General features: G+C 37.4%; 2 protein-coding genes across 3 annotated transcripts in view; one reads left to right on the top strand and one right to left on the bottom strand.

The window, feature by feature from the left end:
- The first annotated feature begins 1,255 nt into the window (after positions 1-1,255).
- On the top strand, positions 1,256-4,842 carry LOC137392904 (large ribosomal subunit protein uL30-like). Of its 2 annotated transcripts, none has more exons than XM_068079265.1 (5): positions 1,256-1,275; positions 1,808-1,910; positions 2,014-2,180; positions 3,754-3,821; positions 4,572-4,842. In XM_068079265.1, the coding sequence occupies exons 1-5, from the start codon at positions 1,262-1,264 to the stop codon at positions 4,781-4,783; spliced, it is 564 nt and encodes a 187-aa protein (XP_067935366.1). In that variant the 5' UTR covers positions 1,256-1,261; the 3' UTR covers positions 4,784-4,842. The 2 variants fall into 2 exon arrangements, with proteins under 2 accessions (XP_067935366.1, XP_067935365.1); XM_068079264.1 differs by having other exon boundaries at positions 3,754-4,004.
- Positions 4,843-5,349: 507 nt separating this feature from the next.
- Positions 5,350-23,198, bottom strand: part of LOC137392903 (lysine-specific demethylase 5A-like) — a 34,347-nt gene continuing 16,498 nt past the window's right edge. The window contains exons 20-31 of the mRNA XM_068079263.1: positions 22,976-23,152; positions 20,731-20,915; positions 20,357-20,585; positions 19,764-19,964; positions 18,390-18,552; positions 17,013-17,154; positions 16,013-16,157; positions 15,434-15,512; positions 13,346-13,527; positions 8,713-8,827; positions 8,172-8,303; positions 5,350-5,949 (exon numbers count right to left, since the gene is read on the bottom strand). Coding sequence (XP_067935364.1) covers positions 5,552-5,949; positions 8,172-8,303; positions 8,713-8,827; positions 13,346-13,527; positions 15,434-15,512; positions 16,013-16,157; positions 17,013-17,154; positions 18,390-18,552; positions 19,764-19,964; positions 20,357-20,585; positions 20,731-20,915; positions 22,976-23,152 — 2,148 coding nt within the window. The 3' untranslated portion in view covers positions 5,350-5,551. The remainder of the gene's footprint in view (positions 5,950-8,171; positions 8,304-8,712; positions 8,828-13,345; positions 13,528-15,433; positions 15,513-16,012; positions 16,158-17,012; positions 17,155-18,389; positions 18,553-19,763; positions 19,965-20,356; positions 20,586-20,730; positions 20,916-22,975; positions 23,153-23,198) is intronic.

Here is a 23,198-nt window from a genome sequence, read left to right as displayed (position 1 = left end):
TCATAGGTGCAATGTCTTGTAGGCGTATCTATATACGTGTGTATGAGGAATCTTTATTGTGGTAATCAATAGTCATATTTTAACACATGTTTTCCACAAAGTACCACAGCAAGTAAACTAACTAAAAAGCACTGTACAAAAAAACTTATTGTCTAACAAAAACTAATGAATAGTCTAACTAATATAATAATGTTGAAACTGAAAGCATAAAATATGTAAAAAGCTTGAGGATTGATATGAGTATTGCTTAAACAAAAGGTAGATAAATAAAAGCTCTGTAAAAATAGTTTATTTTAAAAGATTGCAGAGGAAGGGTTTTTAAATGACTGCAGAAGTTATTAAATGAATTTAGCAAGTTACTGTTGAGTTTGTTGTAGTTTATTCCTGTTGTGTTCTCACTGTAATGTTTTTTATTCCAGTACTGAGTTTACAATGAATTGGTAAAAGACGTCCCAAGTATATATGTATAGAGAGCAAAAGTATTATCTTTGAATTATACATTAAGCAAGTCAACCTAATATGTAAATATTCCATAAACAGACCTGCCAACCCAAGAGATGGGCAATGCGTGAGATTTGGTTTTGGGGCAATTGATGTATCAATGATAGTATATATAAAATTGTGGAAATTGGGGCAACAATCTCACGCATTTTCATTTTTTCTTTGGGGTGATTGCGTGAGTCTCACGCCCAATGCGTGAGTGTTGGCAGGTATGTCCATAAATAACCAGCCATGTATAATACTATAATGACATAGTAAGTTTCATTCACAATATAATGCATTGATTGTCCATTGTAATGTCCTAACAATTACACAAGGTAAATTTAAATTTGGTCCTGGTTTTGTGATCATGGTTTGAAAGCTACAGCTGAGATATTTAGGGCAGTTATTGTAAAGTATTGAATGAGAAATAAGGCAGGCAAAGGGAGGTAAAGTACCGTGATAGCTTAGGTAAGGGGGAACACCAGTAGTGCTTGTTATTAAGTTGCAGGTTTGCCAACCAAAAAGTGGGACAATGCATAAAATTTGGTTTTGTGGCAATTCATGTATCAATGATAGTATGTAAAAAATTGTGGAAATTGGGGCAAAAATCTCACGCAATTCTCACGCTTTTTCAGGTCTATTTGGATATTGTTATAAATAATAGAACTGGGAGCGCACGAGCACAGCCTAGTTCTCTTTATATATTTACGGCTGGTCAGGTACGTAAAATAGAACCAAGTAAAATAACTGTGGATTTCGGGTGTATCCGTTCATCCAGATGTACGCAATGGAGTAAGTGCCTTTTGAGGCTATTTGCAAGCTTTCTAATCTGTTACATCCTCGTAATTAGTTTTGAAGTAGTTCAAGCAATGTAAATTTATGCAATCGCCATTTATCAATGCTGACATTAGCATTGTTTTTGCGCTGTTGTGATCTAGAGCAATTTACATAATCGTTTACTCATAGGGCATAATTTAGTTTGTAGTTGTTTATCCTAGAATCACATCACACAACAGCCTACAAATTGTTGTTCTATCATATCTTTAAGTAATATGATTGTCGATTTTATTTTATAGTAAGAATTGCTTTGCTTGTATATGTTTTTCTGTTTATAGGGTACAATGTTTTTTTCTTGTAAAATTGCATTGCCCATTTGCTAGTCTTTTACCCTGTTATACTCACACATTGTAAATGTTTTACAATTTTATATCGCTACAGTTGTTACTCAGGCCCATGTATTGTATACAAAATTAAGATAGTAGACCAAAAACTTGATTTAGCGGTTTCACTTGATTCTATTAAGCATGTCACCTGCTAATTTTAGGGGTGAAGAATTACCAAGAGTAAAAGAAAATATTTTAAAAAAGCGGCGTCGAAATTTGGAGGCCAAAGCATTGCGTGATAAGGAAATATCACGCAAGCTAAAGGTTAGTTTGTTATGAATTTGGAGGTTTTGGTTCTGTTGTTTGTAACAACACAAACAAATAAACGAATAACTTCTCGATTATCAAATGTTGTGTTTTTTGGTAGGGACGACTATGGTCGAAAAAGACATTCTTTAGACGGGCAGAGCGTTTTGTGAAGGAGAACAAGAAAGCTGAAAGGCACAATGTAAGAGTTCAAAGAGAATTCAAAAAGCCAGAAAAATTGAAGACGAAGCCAAGGGGTGACTTGGCATTTGTACTCCGAATACGAGGGTTTGTATACTTAGTTACAGAATGGAAGCATTCATAAGCACTGCAAATTTTACAAGTCGTGTAGATTTTACCTCACGTAAAAAGTTGACAGCTCACATTTGTTTTAGAATCATTCAAATAGGCTTTGGCACCATTTCATATTGCAATGTCAACTTGAGATACCAGTTTAATCCATTCCTGACCTAAAATGGAAATCTGAAAAAACTCGTAAACTAAACAATAGTTTCCCATTTACAATAAGGGAATATGTGTAATCTGTTGGCATCCTTTAAAACGATCCTAACCCATCCTATAATAACTCCAATCATCATTATATGGGCTATACAATACAGCATAATTGAGTGAGAGCGTTCCTTATGAAAAAACCTATTATTTAAAACACATAATGGGATCGATTACGACGCACAAAACAATTGATGCTCACAAACTCGATCCGATTGAAAATGATACCTCTATACAACTTAGCCGGAAAATTCTTAACCAAAATCTTTGGTCTTTCTACTTACTGGCACGCAAGCCAAGCTCTCGTTTCAAAACGCATATTTCATGCAACAAATCTGGTTAAATTTGAGCTCGTATTCTGAAAGATTTGTATTTCAAGTGGTTTGTATCTCGTAGTGCCCTGTATTTTGTATAACAGTTAATAAGCTGTTTACAGACTGAATTTTCAAGAGCAGCAAAGGCTATGAAGTGTGACTCTACAAACTCGGTACAGCCGTACTTACAACTTTATCGTGTTTTGGTTAATCTAAGAACCACTGTAGATTTCAGCAGGTTAAAATTGAAAGTTTGTATGTTCTGTATTTATAAAAGTCAAACAGACTTGATAAAAAACAAAAAAGTCATGTCACATTATTGATCAACGTGGTAGGCATTGGCAGACAATAGAAAATTCTTACCTGAAAAAAAATTAGTTTGATCATAAAAACGATTAGATTATTAAAAACCTGCCCGTGATTATATTGACCGAAAGGCCCATTTTTCGCTATAATATTAGTCTATCTTTGCGAAGGCCTCATAAGAGAAGAAGTAGTGCTTTTCTCAGGTATAGCATTAAGTTGTTTAGTCTTTGAAATAAATTGTTTGTCACTGGCATGGCTTAATGTTTGGATGCATAGAGTTTTTATAGGCAAGTTATTTGTGAGAAGTATTTATTTGTTTGCCCTAGAAGCATTTTTGCAAAATATGTGGACTGCTACCGCATCTTCCAAAAAGCATTAGGAAATGAGAGAAAAAACATCGAAACTTGTGAACATTTTTTTGTTGTTGCTGGTCTGCTGCTCTCTGCGTTAGTGGAGGGAAGTGGATCTGTAAAATATCAGCAACTAACGCTTTTCTAACGCAGAGGGCAGTGTGGTAGTTTCTGACCTTTTGTTTACTTGCCAGGCCACTGAAGCTTGTTTTGTGTATTAATGTTTACTGGACCAAAATGTTGACAGGGATAATTTAGGAAGCCTTTTTGACAAATTGGTTCAGTGAATAAAGAATCTACTTTTGAAACAAACTGGTTCTAGTTTGATCAATCTGTGGTGGTAATTAATTAATGTGATTTTGCACTGATATTATATTTTAGAGTTAGAGATACTCCAGAAAAAGCCAATAAACTTCTCAATCTTCTGCGATTAGCAAAGCAAGAGGAAGGTGTGTTTTTAAGGTTAAACAAAACAACAACAACGCTTTTGGCAATGGTCGACCCTTATATAACTTGGGGTCACCCTAATCTTCGGATAGTGAAGGACTTGATATTCAAGAGAGGGCATGGAAAAGTAGGGGGCAGGCAAAGAGGTCCTCTTTCAGATAACACCCAAATTGAGAAGTATTTAGGTGCGTCCACATCTCCATCACTGTCCACTTCAAGTCTTCAATGCTTTTGGGATGATACCGTTGTTTGATAGTGTTTCTAATAGGTAGCAGTACTAGTAATAACTTTGTTTGATAGTGTGTATGTTATGGGTAGCAGTACCAGTAATACCATTGTTTGATAGTGTTCATGTTATGTGTAGCAGTACCAGTGATACCATTGTTTGATAGTGTTTATGTTATGGGTAGCAGTACTAGTAATACCTTTGTTTGATAGTGTTTATGTTATGGGTCGCAGTACCAGTAATACCATTGTTTGATAGTGTTTATGTTATGCGTAGCAGTACTAGTAATACCTTTGTTTGATAGTGTTTATGTTATGGGTAGCAGTACTAGTAATACCTTTGTTTGATAGTGTATGTTATGGGTAGCAGTACCAGTGATACCTTTGTTTGATAGTGTATGTTATGGGTAGCAGTACCAGTGATACCTTTGTTTTGTTGACAATCACCTTTTTTGGGTAAGGGGCCATCTATCTTGTTTGTAAAACATGATCAATAGCTATTTATCCAAGCCTGGTGTCTCTTGCAGGAAAATATAATGTGGTCTGTTTGGAAGATATAGTGCATGAGATATTCACCGCTGACAGCACCAATTTCACCCAAGTCAATGACTTTCTGCATCATTTCAAATTGGGCAGACCAGTAGGTGGGTGGCGTCACAAAAATAAACATTTCAAGGATGGCGGTGATTTTGGATGTCGTCACGATAAAATTAATGACTTACTGAAGAGTATAATATAGTACTTGCATTTATCACTATCTGTATATATATTTTTTGTAAATATATCTGAAAGCGATACGAGTGCCATTTCATTATTCTGAGTATTCTCTATTACCGGTCTTATTCTATTAGCATTGGAAATGTTATTTTGTTCAGCAAGGTCCTCTTGCTTTGTTGTCTGCCCATTGTAAAACAGTCGAGCCATGCAAACTCGCTGGCGGTCTTGTGGATAGTCTTCAGCTGGTAAGGTCTGTTCATCGAGTAGCGAAACTAATAAAAGCATATCTGGACATCTGTTTAAAGGCAGTTTGACACAAATAAAAATGATTGGCTCAGTCAACCTTTTTGTCCTACTTGACAAATGTTAACAATGATGACACGCAGGCTGCATTAGGAGTGTCCAATCTGAACCAGGCTATGCAACTCAAATCTCAAAATTATAAATGTACTTTCTCATACTGACAGCTTTTGTTTGATATCCACCTGTTTTGGCATCGCTACAGAGAGTTTTCCTGTAAAAATCGTTTTTTTCTCTAACGAGTGCAATAATAAGGCTTGAGGATTATTACAAACGAGTAAATCATAATACGTGAAAGAAAGGTATAATTAAACAGGATTGTAGTACAAGCAACGTGTCAGCACAATATTCAATAAATAAACTGAAAGTATGGTGTTTTAAATATAGCAAAACTGATAAAAAATATACAAAACGCATTAAGAGTCGTTGTATGTGACAAGTAAGGCATATGTAGTTGAGATTTTCAGGTAGAATCATTTGGTTCATTGCGCTATGTACATTCCATGGACATGCTCTGGTGAATACCGTCGAGAGAATGGATTTTTCCCTCAATGATTGAGTATTTGTCCAACGCATCTTCCAGTTGCTTCCCGTCAGATAGGTCAGTTGAATTGATTGATCTATCCTCGCAGAGAATGTAATCTGTGGAATATCTGTCTACATTAACACTGTCAGAGAACCCGAAATGATCAGCAACCCTGTTGTCAAACTCTTTATCAAAAGCGGACAACTCTTTATCAGCATCGGGCGAGGAGAGGCCATCAACAGGAGGCTTGCACGAATCGCATGTATAGTCATCATCTGTAAGCTGCTTGGTAAGCACTCCTATGCATGCTAAATGGAACCATTTCTCGCAGCTGCCGCACTGCACCCAGCATAGTGACTCATCTAAAACATACAAACAAAACAGAATAACAAACCTAAAAATGCAGTGTGACAGGACTTGGGAGATAACGCCAATCTTTAGAGGCCTTCTCGCATGCACCCCAGAGAAGGCCTACAAAGTTTACAGGAAGAGCTTGTATCGATGGCATAGAATACACTATATCCACCTGCTGTATGAGTTATTTCCAGGTTTATAAAATACTTATAAAAATCTACTGGTTTATAATAATCTACTAGTACTCTGGCAGTCAGTTTGGGAGAGCTTGTCAGATGTGAGCATATGTGTATGCAGAATAATTCTAAAACCTGTAAGGCGAGTGATTGGTGCAGGTGACAACAGGTGATAGCGTGGCAGGCAGTGAATCCTTTACAATGTACAACTGGCTTCAAAAGGACGGACATGGCTCTTATTATAGTAAAGATTAAGATTTAAGTGAAAGGCGTGTAAAGCTCATTGAAAATGAAATAGAATAGCCCAGTGTCAAATTTGATTGATGATACAGAATCAAGGACATTCTCAAGTCTCCCTGCATAGTGAGATGGACAGGTAAGGGAGGTAGTGAGTTTATCACTGCCTTAGTTTGAATTACAGTCATACTTCGACTTACGAGCTTAATGCGTTCCGAGACAGCTCGTATGTCAATTTACTCGCATGTTGGTGCAATTTATTTATATATAGAACAATTAAACATATACTGATTGGTTTCTATACTCTAAAAAATGCAAATAAAACACTCAAAACTAGATATTGTAACAGAAAAAACATGTTGGTTATTGCCCTAACTTACCACATGCTTTCAAAAAGCAACAAATAAAAAATAATGCAAAGAAATGTGATTAATTAAAATGTAAAATTAAATACATGTTGTATACAGTAGCAGCTAATGCTAGCATTTGCCAGGGAGGGAGATATAAGTGTTATCCTTCATTACAACAGTTGAATTTGATAAATTTGGATTTTATCAAAGTTTTAAAAAACAAACCTAAAAGCAAACTTTCATTTTTAACTTAATGTAATTAAAATTTCTTCGGCGTTCATAGTTGGAAGTTTCTCGCTGGTTAGCTAATTTTTCCTTTGTTTCGCTTTCACGACTAGCCGGCCATTTTAAGATAAACCTATCTAAGGACGTTTACCTTTGTCACCCTTTCGACGTGTTGCGGATAGAACGAACACTGGTGTCGTCACAAAGGGTTAATGCACGACCACTAGCCAACTTGTCCGAAAGTCTATTTTTATAGATAGCACCGGCCTTTTCACATAGGCCTTTTCGCCTTTTAACCACCTGTCTTTTCGCCTTCATTGAAACATCGTTTCAGTTACGCTGTCACCGGCCAATTGTTTATCTTTTATCCAATGCCTGAGCAGTCTCTCCATCAGCGGTCGTGAAGATCGCTGCGTCGTTTAGAAACGCATTATGGTTAGTCCTTTTGCAAACTAAATGCCCTGAATATAACCCTTCAGTTTTATAATTGTGGATGTATTTCTGTCATATTGCTGAGCTAGCTCAATCACGCATACACATTTCGCATATCTTACAATAATTTTCTGTTTAATATCAATTGTTATCATTTGCTTTTTCTTTCCATTAACTTTCATTTTACTGGCAAACTTTCGGTCTACGCACCATACTTTTAATTCACATAATTCTGCACTGAAAATTGCGCACAAAGAACACGGTATAAAAGTATAACCTGAGTAGTTGAAAAATACAGAGTGATGCTGTTCTCATGAAACACCTCTGGCATACTTCGCAACTGACTCACGTGCTCATATCTCAAACATTGCTCGTATGTTAGTGCTAAAACGTGCTTAAAAGCTGGCTCGTATCTCAAGTTTCTCGTACGTTAGAGCACTCGTAAGTTGAAGTATTACTGTACTTAATGTCCAGACTTGAGTGGAACTCCAGCTGTTTAATAGTTGGCTATTGACCGAGTTAAAAGAGTGAGTGCAAGTTAACAAGTTCGTTCATATTGCATTGCAGCCATCAACAGATTTCTAAGTCAGTTTATGGATTTGATAACTTGGCATAAAACATAGGAGCTCTGGAATCAATTATCAATAATTGAATGAAAGTTAGTACCACTGACAAACAATTTATGACTGCTCTGAGAAAGTAAAAGTCGAAAGCACCAGGTCCCATTATGTACTCCTGCATCAATAGTTACCGATTTATAAGAAACAACAACGGAGAAAAATATGTCATAGAGGGGAAGATAATTCTAACCATCAGGTTTGAGACAACCATTTGCCGCAGCACACAGCTCATCGTAGTCTCCCCACTGTTCTTCCTCTACTGCCTCATCTTCTTCTACTGAGCTCTTGGGTTCATTTGGTGCTTTCTTTCTCTTCTTGGCTCCTAGATATGGTATGAAAACAAGCCACTTACATGTATGTTCGCACGGTCCACCCAGGCACACGCCACAGCGAGCCATTTCAAGCTAAACACCATGGCATGAAGGATCAGGCCAAGGCCTTGGTACGTACCAATAGAAGGTGGGGCCACGGGATTGCTTGTACTTATACCGCCATTGTTGTACTTGAGCTATCGTTGTTACTAATCTAGGTAGCGAGATTAATAACGTTACCATAGAAACAAGGAAAAGTACTTGCAGTAACTTTCTGATTGCAACATCTAAGAGAAACATTGGCTGGTGATATCTAGCCACATGGTAATCTGCAAGTGTGAAAAACCTGTTTGCCGTGGCACTACATTTTCTTTTAAAGAATGAAAGATGGAAGCATTGAGAGAAAAAAGACAGGTTTACCTTTGCTGCTCCGTGTTTTGCGCTTTCGGCTCAGCTCTGACATGACTTCACCAGTTGTGCTCGTGATGACCGGCTCTTGCATGAGACTTTCTCTAACAGGTGGCTTGCGGCGCTGCTGTACTCGTAATAGAAGAATGTGAATTAAACTAGACATAGATTGCATTAGCATAGATTGCGTTGTATAGTTCTAGAACTGAAAAGGATGGTAAAATAAAACCGACATACATGCTGGTGAGAGTTTATCTATGCTAAGCAAACCCTACAATAGATGGCTACGAAACCAATAAGGAATTCAAAGTCAAAAACAGAGCGAGTGTTATCATAGTCTCGTAAGAAAGATGCTATAAAATAACCAAACAAGACAAAGTTTCTCCAGCTTCATACATGGGTCAATGTACATACAATTAAAACTCTAGACTTCATATATGGGTCAATTTACATACAATTAAAACACTAGACTTCATATATGGGTCAATTTACATACAATTGAAACTGTAGACTTCATATATGGGTCAATGTACATACAATTAAAGCACTAGACTTCATATATGGGTCAATGCACAAACAACTGAAACTCTACACAAAAAGTTGTTCCAAGATTTTTCGTTCCAAGATCTGCTTCATATATTGAAACCATCATGGAGCAAAAACTTCATAAAACACAATGTAACTCATTGAATTTATTCCACAGCCTGAAACATCCATGATGATTTCTTGGAAATTTAGCATTAAAGCAAACGCATTCTAGAAAACATAAAAAACTACTTATAGAAAAGCAAATTACATGTAAAAACTAAATCACCAAAGTGATGTTCAATGAAGAAGTTTTGCTTCTCATTCTACTTTAGACACACAAAGGGAAATGTAATTTCAGAGCTAGCTGTGATAGAGATATGCAGGGTAACACTCTGACTTAAGTTTCCACTAATTGAGTTGAGCGTATATCTTACTTTTTATTTCCAAGTTTTATTCTATTTTTTAAATTTTCACCAACTTCTTCATTTTCCTTACATAACTGTATGCTTTAAAGACCTTTTAGCGTCGTATACTGGAAGTTCTTTCGGGTCCACAGTAAAACATTTGCTACATTTATGCTGTATGTTGAAAAATCCTCACATTAATGCAATCGTAATAGTTACTGTTTATATTCTAAATAAAAGATTTGACACTAATAATTTATAAAATAAAGATTTCTCTATTGATAAATTACAGTCAAACATGGATAACTCGAACTTCAAGGGACCGAGCAAAAGTGTTCGAATTATCAGAGCGTTCAAGTTATCAGAGCACTGTCACAAGTCCATATATTTACTTATTTATTAGTAGATACATGTACATATACAAACTATAATATAAATCAAAAGCACAAATGGCTTGTTTCAAATTAAATGCTTCTAATGTAAAGTTTAAAACGTTTTCATGAAAAAGTATAGAGATTTTTCTATCACTTGAGATTGGTTTGTTGTTTGAGGTGATGTTATTGCCAGGACGTTTTTCAGATTGACATTGGCAAAACTTGATCGTTGTTGAAATGCTCAAAAGAAAAGACATTTTTTTTTTTGGGGGTTTTACCCACGATCAATTTTGCCATTTTTTCTTGAAGTTTATGCAGATTACCTTACTTTACCTGGGATTCGTTAAGAGCAACACTCCGAGGCAGTTCAATTAGAAGTTTTACGAGGTTTTACGGTACATTCTATATCACTCACGCTTTTTTAATAGATACTTATTGAATGTACACACGTATTCTGTGTTTAGGTCAAACGATGAATAGTTTTTTGTAGCTCAGACAACGTATACGTTTAATTACAACATTTTTTGAGACGTTTTAAACATTCAACATTCCGACGTTGATTCAACACGGAATCAACGTCGGAAAACTATTCATCACGGGCTAGCCGAGTCACGCACTCAAGGATTTTTGCCACGCACATACAAAACAACATGCGATTTTTGTTTTGTATGTGCGTGGCGAAAACTCTTGCGCGCGTGACCCGGCTAGCCCGTGCTATTCATCGTATCGCAGTATAAATCAAATTTCACCAAACTTTTAGAAAAGTCGTTGACAAAAATATTTTGCCGATGGTGGTAATAACGACGCTTATGAATTACGAAAAGATGAAGTTTACCTCTATGGCTTTGAATAAAGTGATTTTCTAAAGCGAAAACAACCGTTTCGGTAGCTGTTGGGCAAAAAAACAGTTCGAATTAACAGTGTTGAGTTCGAGTTATCTATAGCAATTTATCATTACGTGGGAATGGACCAAAGGAAATGTTCGAATTAACCATGTGTTCGAGCTATCCGTGGACGAGTTATCCATGTTCGACTGTATATAATTAGTTATTTTAATTCTCCTGAATATTTGGACTAATATTATGATATAATATTATACCAAATATTTAGGACACCTTATAAAAACTAATATTATAATATAATACTAGTTTTTATAAGGTCTAGAAACTCGTTGCGACTTTATTGTATTGTTTTTTCATATTATGAACTTGTTTGCACACTTCTTTTACCGAGTCTAGCTCACAGTACAGTACACCCTCGGGTTACAATGACTAGCTCACATTACAGTACACCCTCGGGTTACGATGACTAGCTCACAGTACAGTACACCCTCGGGTTACGATGACTAGCTCACAGTACAGTACACCCTCGGGTTACGACGACTAGCTCACAGTACAGTGCACCCTCGGCTTACAATGACTAGCTCACAGTACAGTGCACCCTCGGCTTACAATGACTAGCTCACAGTACAGTACAGTGTGCCCTCGGGTTACGATGACTAGCTCACAGTACAGTACACCCTCGGGTTACGGTGACTAGCTCACAGTACAGTGCACCCTCGGGTTACGATGACTAGCTCACAGTACAGTACACTCTCGGGTTACGACGACTAGCTCACAGTACAGTGCACCCTCGGGTTACGATGACTAGCTCACAGTACAGTACACTCTCGGGTTACGACGACTAGCTCACAGTACAGTACACCCTCGGGTTACGATGACTAGCTCACAGTACAGTACACCCTCGGGTTACGATGACTAGCTCACAGTACAGTACACCCTCGGGTTACGACGACTAGCTCACAGTACAGTGCACCCTCGGCTTACAATGACTAGCTCACAGTACAGTACAGTGTGCCCTCGGGTTACGATGACTAGCTCACAGTACAGTACACCCTCGGGTTACGGTGACTAGCTCACAGTACAGTGCACCCTCGGGTTACGATGACTAGCTCACAGTACAGTACACTCTCGGGTTACGATGACTAGCTCACAGTACAGTACACCCTCGGGTTACGACGACTAGCTCACAGTACAGTACACCCTCGGGTTACGATGACTAGCTCACAGTACAGTACACCCTCGGGTTACGATGACTAGCTCACAGTACAGTGCACCCTCGGGTTACGACGACTAGCTCACAGTACAGTACACCCTGGGGTTACGATGACTAGCTCACAGTACAGTACACCCTCGGGTTACGGTGACTAGCTCACAGTACAGTACACCCTCCGGTTACGATGACTAGCTCACAGTACAGTACACCCTCGGGTTAGGATGACTAGCTCACAGCACAGTACACCCTCGGGTTACGATGACTAGCTCACAGTACAGTACACCCTCGGGTTACGGTGACTAGCTCACAGTACAGTACACTCTCGGGTTACGGTGACTAGCTCACAGTACAGTACAGTGTGCCCTCGGGTTACGATGACTAGCTCACAGTACAGTACACCCTCGGGTTACGGTGACTAGCTCACAGTACAGTACACTCTCGGGTTACGGTGACTAGCTCACAGTACAGTACAGTGTGCCCTCGGGTTACGATGACTAGCTCACAGTACAGTACACCCTCGGGTTACGATGACTAGCTCACAGTACAGTACACCCTCGGGTTACGACGACTAGCTCACAGTACAGTGCACCCTCGGGTTACGATGACTAGCTCACAGTACAGTGCACCCTCGGGTTACGATGACCCTGTTCTACAATTTAGTTGAATTTACGTTTATGTTATACGCCTGCCTCGAAAGTAAGAACTGCCTACGGTACGTACTGCACATAGTACATTGTAATGTTACATTTTATTGCAGACCATAATCATAAAATAGTTAATGTAGGTAACTATGGTTACCAAAGTTACCATATTATTTTGTTACTAATTTTTAATATGAACAGTATGTATATAAAATTTTGATGATTTTCACCAGGGGTGTTCGCATGAGATAATTACTATGGTTTATACACCCCTCTATACACCCTTTTATACACCCCTCTATACACCCTTTTATACACCCCTCTATACAAATATTTTGCCTTACGATGCCAACACTGGAACAAATTAAAGTCGTAAGGCGAGGTTCCACTGTACTTATGACTTAGCGTACCACACAGAAGTTATTCAACACACTGGCCAATGCTAGAAATGAGCCAAAGATGTTGGCAGTTCATCTTGAATCTGACCAACACAAAGAAGTAGTTGCAGCTTGGACTTTCCCTAACAGTTCATCACAGAATTCCTTTACATAAGTAATAAATATTTCCAGTTTTGTTTAAATTTTTATGACAACACTAGAAGATATAGTGTTGATGGGAGGTGTTCAAGAGCAAAAACACCAACCTTTCGAGGAACGGCGAGTCCATCTAGCTTATAGCGGGTGAGTGTAAACTTAAACTTGTCAAGAACAGGAAGTTCATCCATCGTGACTTCCAAGAGGCGCCCCTCGAGGAGCAGCGCATCAAGTGTCTCACAGAACTCATCATCAGGCTCTAGGTCAGGGATGTCAAAGGTTGGGTGCTCCTCTGATGATAACAAATAGAAGCTATATACCGTATATAGTATTTGTTTAAAGAAACTAGGTACAAGAGCAACAGCTGAACTCTCTGAGAAAGTAAGAACAACTACAGCGCTGTGATCCTGATTGGTTTTCAGACGCCTACATATATGGCTGGCGTATATATATATGTATAACATAATACAGTAGGCGCTCCTACAACATAAATAATCTGTTCCAGGAAATTTACGTCATAAGAACAGTAAAATACATGTAAATTGCCTAATCCGTTCCGATATGTTTCCAAACTCACCCCTTTGGTCGCGCAAGAAAAAAATGTATACATATAGAAGCGTCTACTGTAATGTTATAAGCAATAAATGGAAGAATGCTGGCAATGTAAGCAAAAATACAGCCTTGGTTTTCGACCTCAATCCATTACAGATGGCTGTAGTGAGAGTGAATTGTTTGAATAACAAAATGAGTTTTTCCATTACAAATTGTAGACAATTTTAATCTATTCAAAAAATAGAAATTTATCATTAGGCAATTATAAATTATTTTATACCAGAAACAGTATAAACAGTATATTTACACCATAAACAGTATATTGAACTAGAAATTCCCCTATCATACAGCCCACGACCAAAGTGATAATGGAAAAAGAAAGAGTACTGCTGGTTGAGAAATGCAATATTAACAGTCAAATGGCACTGCAGTACAATAGGAGAACTGCAATGGTAGCTGTAATGTACTGGGTGTTATTATGTACAACAAACAGCAATAATGAAAGGAAGAGATTATATGTTTATATCTCTCCCCTGCAATTGGAGAAATGCAATATTAGAAGTAAAATGGCAAGCTGCTGTGTAATATACACAGGCTGGGGGCTGTATATCATTGGTCATAGCAACCAATATCAAGAAGTTGTGATATTATGCTGAATTTAAAAATCTAAACAGATTTTAGCTGGTATTTAGATTTTAACAAATTGCACACCATCAGTCAGTATATACTTCGATCTCATAAATTCGAATGATTATTCTTATAACTAAATCTTATAATAATCTTATAAAATCGAATAATCATTCTTACAATTAAACATTGTAATAATCTTATAAGAATCATTAGAAAAATACCATCGTCATTTCCTTTACTTTCACTGCTTTGGACATCAGTTGGAATACCAAAGTACTCATTATAAGTGTCCAAAACGTCAGAGTCCCGTAGAATCGGCAAAAAAGAAACAATTACTCTTTAGTACTTCTACGTTTATTACAGAAACCAGGCAATTGGACAATGCCATAGACTGGTGAAATGTGCACCTTTTTTTCATGAAATGCGCACGACTTAATAGTTCTACTATCTGTCGCACAATTTATCATTAGGCAATTATAAATTATTTTATACCAGAAACAGTATAAACAGTATATTTACACCATAAACAGTATATTTAAAAATGGAAGTACTACATATGAAGCGCACTGTCTTAATTAAATAGACCAAGTTGGGGAATGAGTTGCTGTTTCTGTAGAAACTCGTACCCCAACCTCATTTCTTCAGATTTTGTATATAATAAAAGTGTAAAAGATTATGTACTTTATAAAAATAAAATAATACACTAAGGCATTACTAAAGATACAAAATACAGTTTGCATATGATGGCTGATTATTACAGATCATCATATGCATCTGTAAGATTAAAATTTCTATAAAGAGCTTCAGTCGGTAATTGAATCGCGTTGTTGGGTAACTTCGTTTATCTCGGAGATGTTCGAATTCGGAATTTTGTTTGACACTCAAATCAAAACAAAAAGAATCTTGACATCTTTGTTTTACTCGAGGTCTGAGATGTTCAAAAACCAAGGATGAACTGTACAGGCAATGTAGGAGAATGAGAGTATTCATGCACAAAGTCAAATGTCTCAACATACTTTTGGGTAGTATTACAGAGGATGTGATGTAGTCGTGGTCAAGGAAAGGAGATTTCACAGGTTCATCATCTTCTTGCTCCTACAAGAATGTAGGTCTCAATTCCTACATGTCGGCCATTTTGAAACCAGTTGGCATAAGATGACCCATTTTGTTATACAAGAAAGATGACCAAGTATTGTAAGGTTTGTTATGAAATTAGCCAAGCATGGAAAAAATAAGGAACTCATGCTATGCAGCCAGTTATTCAGCCAAGGTTGGTTGTCGATATAACTAATATCAACATTGACTCACACGTGGAAGCATATGATTTTGAAGGAAAAGCGTGTAGTCTGGGTGAGATATGTACATCATACATATGAGGTACGCAAATACTGGGTGTAATATGTATATCATACATGTGGAGTATACGGATATCACACACGCGAGGCATGATATGACTGCACTGTGACCTTTAAATGGATGAATTTCAACTCTACTGCAGGCAAAAAGGCATCGGCAAGAGTGTCCTTTTAATGAGTTGTAATTATTCATGCGAGAACAACTAATGAGCTGTAATTATTCAAGAGAGAACAACTTACTGCCCAATAGAGGTTTTTGCTCTTGAGTGCTGTAAACTTTTTGCAAAGAGATGAAAACGTTGTGCGGCCTAGGAAACATTTAGTTTGTTCTTGCCACTTGAGGGCTCTCTCTGTCAGTGACTGCAGTGCCTCTCCCTCGAGGAACCTGCAAAACATGTGTGATCCGATGAAGGCTGCAAGATAACTCGGACTTCTCCAGCCTCGCAGTATATTCCTTCACAAAATGAAAGATGCACCCGAATGCATATAAGGAGATGCAACTAAAAGGTACATTTTAGTTGAATGTCCTATGACTGGTTTACACTATACCGGTAATATGTCAGGGTTGTCTTTTCAACGATTATTCGTCGACTACACGCACCGTAAGTCACGACAGCCTGTCAAACATGTACCACTTCAGCGATGGTGATGGGTTGTTGCGAATTGCTCGATCTATATTTTCTTTCATGACAGTTGACCGCATTGTATCATGAGAACTCTATGCCGTGGACTACTAGCTGATGTAAGCAAGAATAGGTTTGTAATAGTGTGAATATTGCTATCAGAGACGATCACCTATGTATTGTGTGAATAACACTGACATACGGTGATGGCCAGCCAGCCTTTAATCTGGAAATGCAAGCATGACAATGAAGTCTTGTTGAACAATGAACGTCTTTGTTGTTAAACTACTGAGTGAAGACATAAAGATTTCACTCCATATAAAGATCATATAAACATGCGCAAGAAAGGCTGCTTCTTTTTGCAGATGAAAGTTATCAAAACTAAATGTTGAGAAACAGTTTTTTTCGATTACATTAGATTCTTCATTGGAAAATTACCTCAGATCTCAGAGAGCGCATAATTCCAAATGCTGAACTGCACTGTATGTTTGTAATGATATTAGCTATTACAAGCATAACAATAGAAAACCAAAAGACAAACATATGGATGTTGCACAGGGGTGCAGCTACTCTGAATCTGATATAAAGATGATCTAGCGCCATAAGAGTTACCTTACCTTGCAGGAATCTTCCGTAAAGAGACCAATAGCTGCAATATAACCTTCAGTTTCGGACGCTTTGACCTCACGCATTCCGAGCAAACAAAGCCTTCCACTTCCGACCGTTCATTCTGATTTCTAGACAAGTCGCTGCATTTATCTGTCAACCACAACAGATGAGATGCAAGCACATAAGCAGTATGTACATAGGCAGCGTGTACATAGGCAGCGTGTACATAGGCAGCGTGTACATAGGCAGCATGTACATAGGTTGCATGTACATAGGCTGGAGGAAAAAGAAATAGACCAAGAAAATAATTACCGGAAAGTAAAAAGCTAACCATTTAGCATGATACCATTTAGCATGATTTGGCACGATAGCGACAAACAGTATACGAATCACGCTAGTCAAGTGAAAACATACGACCAGTACTTCAGTGGGTCTCGAGAGTCTATGAGGCTGTACATGCACTACAGTAATCCCTCGCTACTTCGCGGCTTACCTTTCATCGTTTCAGCACTTGGCGGTTAAAGATGTTTGTTAAAGAAAATAAATTAAAAGAAATTAAAATACATGAATATATATACATAAAATAGATTTATAAACATATGGCTTCCTTTTCACAACGAACCCAGTTAATCACAAGTACAAATACATGGACAAGATGAAGTCTAAACTACTCCCGTACTACTTAAGTGTAGTTTCTGGCTTAAAATACTGAGACTAAAGTTGAAATATAAACTGAAGGTCACTCAAGATAACTTCAATTTACTTACTTATATAGGAAATAAATATAATATGTTTAGAAAGCAGTCTAAGTGTTCTATTGTTCAATTTTGGCTCATACGTATACTTTACATATAGATGTACTCACATACATATAGATGTACTCACATACATATAGATGTACTCACATACATATAGATGTACTCACATACATATACATGTACTCACACACATATACATGTACTCACATACATATACATGTACTCACATACATATACTCACATACATATACTCACATACATATACATGTACTCACATACATATACATGTACTCACATACATATACATGTACTCACATACATATACATGTACTCACATACATATACATGTACTCACATACATATACATGTACTCACATACATATACATGTACTCACATACATATACATAGACTCACATACATATACATGTACTCACATACATATACATGTACTCACATACATATACATGTACTCACATACATATACATGTACTCACATACATATACATGTACTTTAAAAAATTAGTTTCTATTCGTAATTTCACTTATCACAGGGAACACCGGTCCCCATTGACCGCAAAAAAGTGAAGGATTATTATACTCGTAATCTAGTAAAATCTCATACTCACAGTGCTGCCAGTGCTTGCAGACGACGCACATAAACATCTTGGCAGCGGATTTGACGCCACACACACAGAGCTGAGTTGTTGGATCGCTAGAGAGTCTGAGGTCTGCGACATTGGCTAGTTCGGCTTGTGCTGCCTTCTCATACATGTCAGTAGTAGAGAAGGCCTAACAATCAACATCGCAACCATCAGTTGCGTTCCTTTGTCATATTATTCACAGTGAGTAAAAGTTGAGTACAAGCACGATTGAATTATATCATTGAAACAAACAGTGCTTGATGAAGAATGCAATAAAAACAAAGTGATATAATTGATAGAAAATGGGCTGTTACTACACACTGTAAGGGAGAATGAGAAATTATTGCAAAAGCAAAGTTTGTTAACAAAGGAGGAGCAAGGTTTGAGTTTTTTATTAAAGGAGGAGCAAGGTTTGAGTTTTTTATTAAAGGAGGAGCACAGATTGAGTTTTTTATTAAAGGAGGAGCAAGGTTTGAGTTTTTTATTAAAGGAAGAGCAAGGTTTGAGTTTTTTATTAAAGGAGGAGCAAGGTTTGAGTTTTTTATTAAAGGAGGAGCATGGTTTGAGTTTTTTATTAAAGGAGAAGTATGGTTTGAGTTTTTTATTAAAGGAGGAGCAAGGTTTGAGTTTTTTATTAAAGGAAGGGCAAGGTTTGAGTTTTTTATTAAAGGAGGAGCAAGGTTTGAGTTTTTTATTAAAGGAGGAGCACAGATTGAGTTTTTTATTAAAGGAGGAGCACAGATTGAGTTTTTTATTAAAGGAGGAGCAAGGTTTGAGTTTTTTATTAGAGGAGGAGCAAGGTTTGAGTTTTTTATGAAAGGAGGAGCAAGGTTTGAGTTTTTTATTAAAGGAAGGGCAAGGTTTGAGTTTTTTTATTAAAGGAGGAGCAAGGTTTGAGTTTTTTATTAAAGGAGGAGCAAGGTTTGAGTTTTTTATTAAAGGAGGAGCAAGGTTTGAGTTTTTTATTAAAGGAGGAGCAAGGTTTGAGTTTTTTATTAAAGGAGGAGCAAGGTTTGAGTTTTTTATTAAAGGAAGAACAAGATTTGAGTTTTTTATTAAAGTAGGAGCAAGGTTTGAGTTTTTTATTAAAGGAGGAGCAAGGTTTGAGTTTTTTATTAAAGGAAGAGCAAGGTTTGAGTTTTTTATTAAAGGAGAAGCAAGGTTTGAGTTTTTTATTAAAAGAGGAGCAAGGTTTGAGTTTTTCTATCAAGAGAGTTTAAAAATTTTCAGTGGTGTGTATATTTTCATGCCTTTTAAAATATTGCACTCCTTTAAGCGAGTTCACTTGAATGGTCATGAGATTAGCAAAGGTCAAGGCAACAGTCAAGCACACACACAGAGCTATTACACAATACTAACATTGTCAATTAAACTGTTGCTGTCAAATTTCTCTTCTTTGAGTACCCGCTGCTGCTTCTTCTGCAGATGTCGTTTAGGGAGAAACATATTGGTGAAGCGAGGAAGAAGCACCTCAAGAAGGTTAGCTTCTGATTGGTATTTTACGAAATGCTTACACGCAACGTGTTTCCAGTCACTCGCCTCCTCAATCACAACATTTACCTGTACAAGCATGAGATGACATAAACAATCTACCACGACTAACAATCTACACTCGTCCTGAGCAACCGAGGTAGACTGTCACATACAGTTATGGCTGAAAAAGGTAAAGGAAAGAGAGCAGCATGAGGAATAAAAGCCATAATATATATATCGTACCAGTTATTAATAAAAAAGATTAATAATGTGTTACCGTATGTTCCCGCGCATAAGCCTATCTTATATATAAGCGAAATTTGAAGTTGAAGCAAAATTAAAATTGAATTAGCATAATTTCATTTCGTTAGCTTTCAATCAGTTATGCTTGTATAAGCCAGATCCCTTAGTTTGGGCAATTGTGTTGCGTTCTAAATTCACTCATATATGAATATCTACCGTACTAAAACTGGACCTACTTTGTCAAGGAGATCAAGCCTGACGGGGAGCGTCCTAGCCTTGCTAGCGTGGTTCTTCAGCTGCTCAAGAGCGGGATGAGGAATCGACTTGAGTAAGGACTCTGCCTTGCCTATCCAGTCCATAGAGCGCTGGGTCTGTTCTCGCAGCGCTTCCATATTGCTTAGGTATACTTTCACACCTTCACTTTCCGAGAGTAATGCTTCAATTGCACTGAGTGTATGTTTAGGGCTGAAATAGGTAAAAGAATGCAACACTTTATAAAACATGTAATCAGATGAAAGAGATGATGTAGTAGGAGATGGAGAGACATAAAAAAAAATTTTTTATTTCTTGACCTAGTCCACCAATACAATGTACTTTTCGTACGCCTTACTTGGCTTGGAGGCAGACAGTGGCCTTGTCCTCCCAGCTCTGTCCGACGGTGAGGATCTGGTTCATCTCTGTCAGAACCTTCTCAATCTCTGGGTGAGGAGAAAAAGCATTTCCACGAGTAACCAAAGACTCAAGTTCCTCAACCGTAGCCAGCTCATCTTCCTCACGCTCCAACACGTCTGACACCTGAATGATGACAGGATTATAAGCTAATCAACTACCTAAAAGGTTAATAATAAATGAATTGATGGCACAGTGGACTTGGCTAACTAGGATGATATTCATGAAGCAGACCTTGAATTGAATAGTTGTTTTGAATTAGAAATGGTAAAGTCTACACTAAATACATTGGAAATGAGTCTTCAACAAATGCATAGGTGAGAGACGATCAACAGAATTTACGCCAAAATCAAATACTGCATCAACGCTAAGACTTGAGCGTCTAAAAGATGACATTTTAACCAATAATCAACAGTTCGGTGTGCTGTTGTCCTCTCATCCATAATTAGCGAAAGATAAAGAGATGACAACATCTAGCAAAGATAACTAATAAAAGGTTGGATACATTCACTATAGAGAAAAGGCATGAGCGCATATGACACGTATAAAATGCAAAGATATATCAATCGAACCACTAGAGAAAGAATACTATTAAAAAAGGTGTCAAAGCTCGTAATCTCTATAATGAGGCCAGAATGAAAATGGAGCCTCTTAACACGCATAACAGGGTAGAGAATAATGAATAAAACAATAAATCAGTTGTTTTTGTCACTTCAAGTAACTTTCTACGTGTTATGTTCAAGGCTTTTTGTAGTGGAAACATTTTGAAAGTAAAAGTTAAGAGCTCAAAAAAAAATAAAAAAAATATAATTGAATAAAATTAATATAGAATTAAGTGAGAATAAATGTTTAAAGTTACCCTAGTATATGTTAAAGTAAGTTGCCCTGTATCTCTCTATTGCACCTGTATCTCTCTATTGCACCTGTATCTCTCTATTGCACCTGTATCTCTCTATTGCACCTGTATCTCTCTATTGCACCTGTATCTCTCTATTGCACCTATCCTACCCCAGTACTGTCTGCCTACTACACATGTGTCAAAACTCATGGCAGGCGGGCCTAATACAGCCGCCATGTAATTATATCTGATCCGCAAGATAATTCTACATGATCATTATTCATAGCCCATCGATATCAAGCAATACTGAACAGAGCTGCAGATCCCACAATGTAAAGCTTCAGCTGCCTTGCCAGTGTATTTCTCTCATTAATTAGGTCTAGATATTAAAATATAATTATTACACAGATAGCTGTTAGTCGAAGATATCCGTCACGGAAGAGCAAAGTTGATTCTGAAAACAGAGCCTTTAATAACCAATGAAAGGCTGAGTATGTTTACTGACAATGCCGGCAAACCCTCGTGTCTCATTTGTGGAGCTAATGTGGGTGTAATTAAAGACTTCAATCTAAGATGATGCCTTGAGACAAAACATAAGGATAGCCTGGAAGACATGGATGTAGAGCATAAAAAACAGAAAGAAAAAAAGTTGAAGAAGATTCTGGCATTCAGCAGACCTTTTCACCCACGCAATGTGAAGCTGTTGTGAAAGCAAGTTTTAATGTGGCAGAAGAGATCACCAAATCAGTTCAGCTAGTTTCGGAAGGAGAATTTCTGAAAAGCTGTCTGATTAAGGTGTTCGATGTGTTACGTCCAGACAAAAAGATGATGCTGGCAAATATAAGTCTGTAGAAATACGGTTACTGATCGAATCTGCGAGATGGTCAATATATCGAACAGCACAATTGAGTGAAAGAAGCAAAGACTTATTGTTTGAAGGGCTTAAGGTGGAGAGTTTGGGGTGATTTTGGAATGGATTAGGCAATTTATATGTATTTTACCGCTCGTATAACGTAAAATCTCTACAGCCTAAACATCCTCGGAACGGATTATTTACATTGCAGGAGCATCTCCTCTGCTTAGACACAAATTGCTGTGCTCTATAATTGGCTGCAATCATGTAAGTTTAATGGTTAAATAATAAGCAATATGCCTAGATCAAACACACAAGAGTAAATGGCCATCTCCAGGCTTCCAGGGCATTATTCTTTGTTAGAACTAGGTCAAGACTTCAGCAACAAACATACTAGCACTATTTTTACATAATCTGTGGCCCACACATTTCTGTAGCTCACTTTTACATTGAAAAAATCAATTTCTACCAGAGAAGAAAAGAATGCAAACATACCTCTTTCAGCCACTTTCCTTGTTCAATAGCTCTGTTTAGATCTCCGATTTCTGGCAAATCCAAGTCAAGACTTATGCCTACATCCTGCAAGTCAATCAAAGCCTGTAGGTTGGAGGGGGACTTGAGAAGCGCTGATCTAGTATCCTCCATAAACTGTTGAGCTTTGCTAACTAGATCCTGAACAAATACATATAGCAGATTGCTATCACCGCAAATACAAGCA

Source organism: Watersipora subatra, chromosome 4 (genome assembly GCF_963576615.1).
Source record: "Watersipora subatra chromosome 4, tzWatSuba1.1, whole genome shotgun sequence".
Taxonomy (NCBI): Eukaryota; Metazoa; Bryozoa; class Gymnolaemata; order Cheilostomatida; family Watersiporidae; genus Watersipora; species Watersipora subatra.
This window is presented reverse-complemented; position numbering and strand designations above follow the sequence as displayed.

Coding starts and splice junctions, on each gene's coding strand:
- LOC137392904 (XM_068079264.1), top strand. Junction 1,911..2,013: donor AAATATCACGCAAGCTAAAG/GTTAGTTTGTTA, acceptor GTTTTTTGGTAG/GGACGACTATGGTCGAAAAA. Junction 4,005..4,571: donor CCAAATTGAGAAGTATTTAG/GTGCGTCCACAT, acceptor TGTCTCTTGCAG/GAAAATATAATGTGGTCTGT.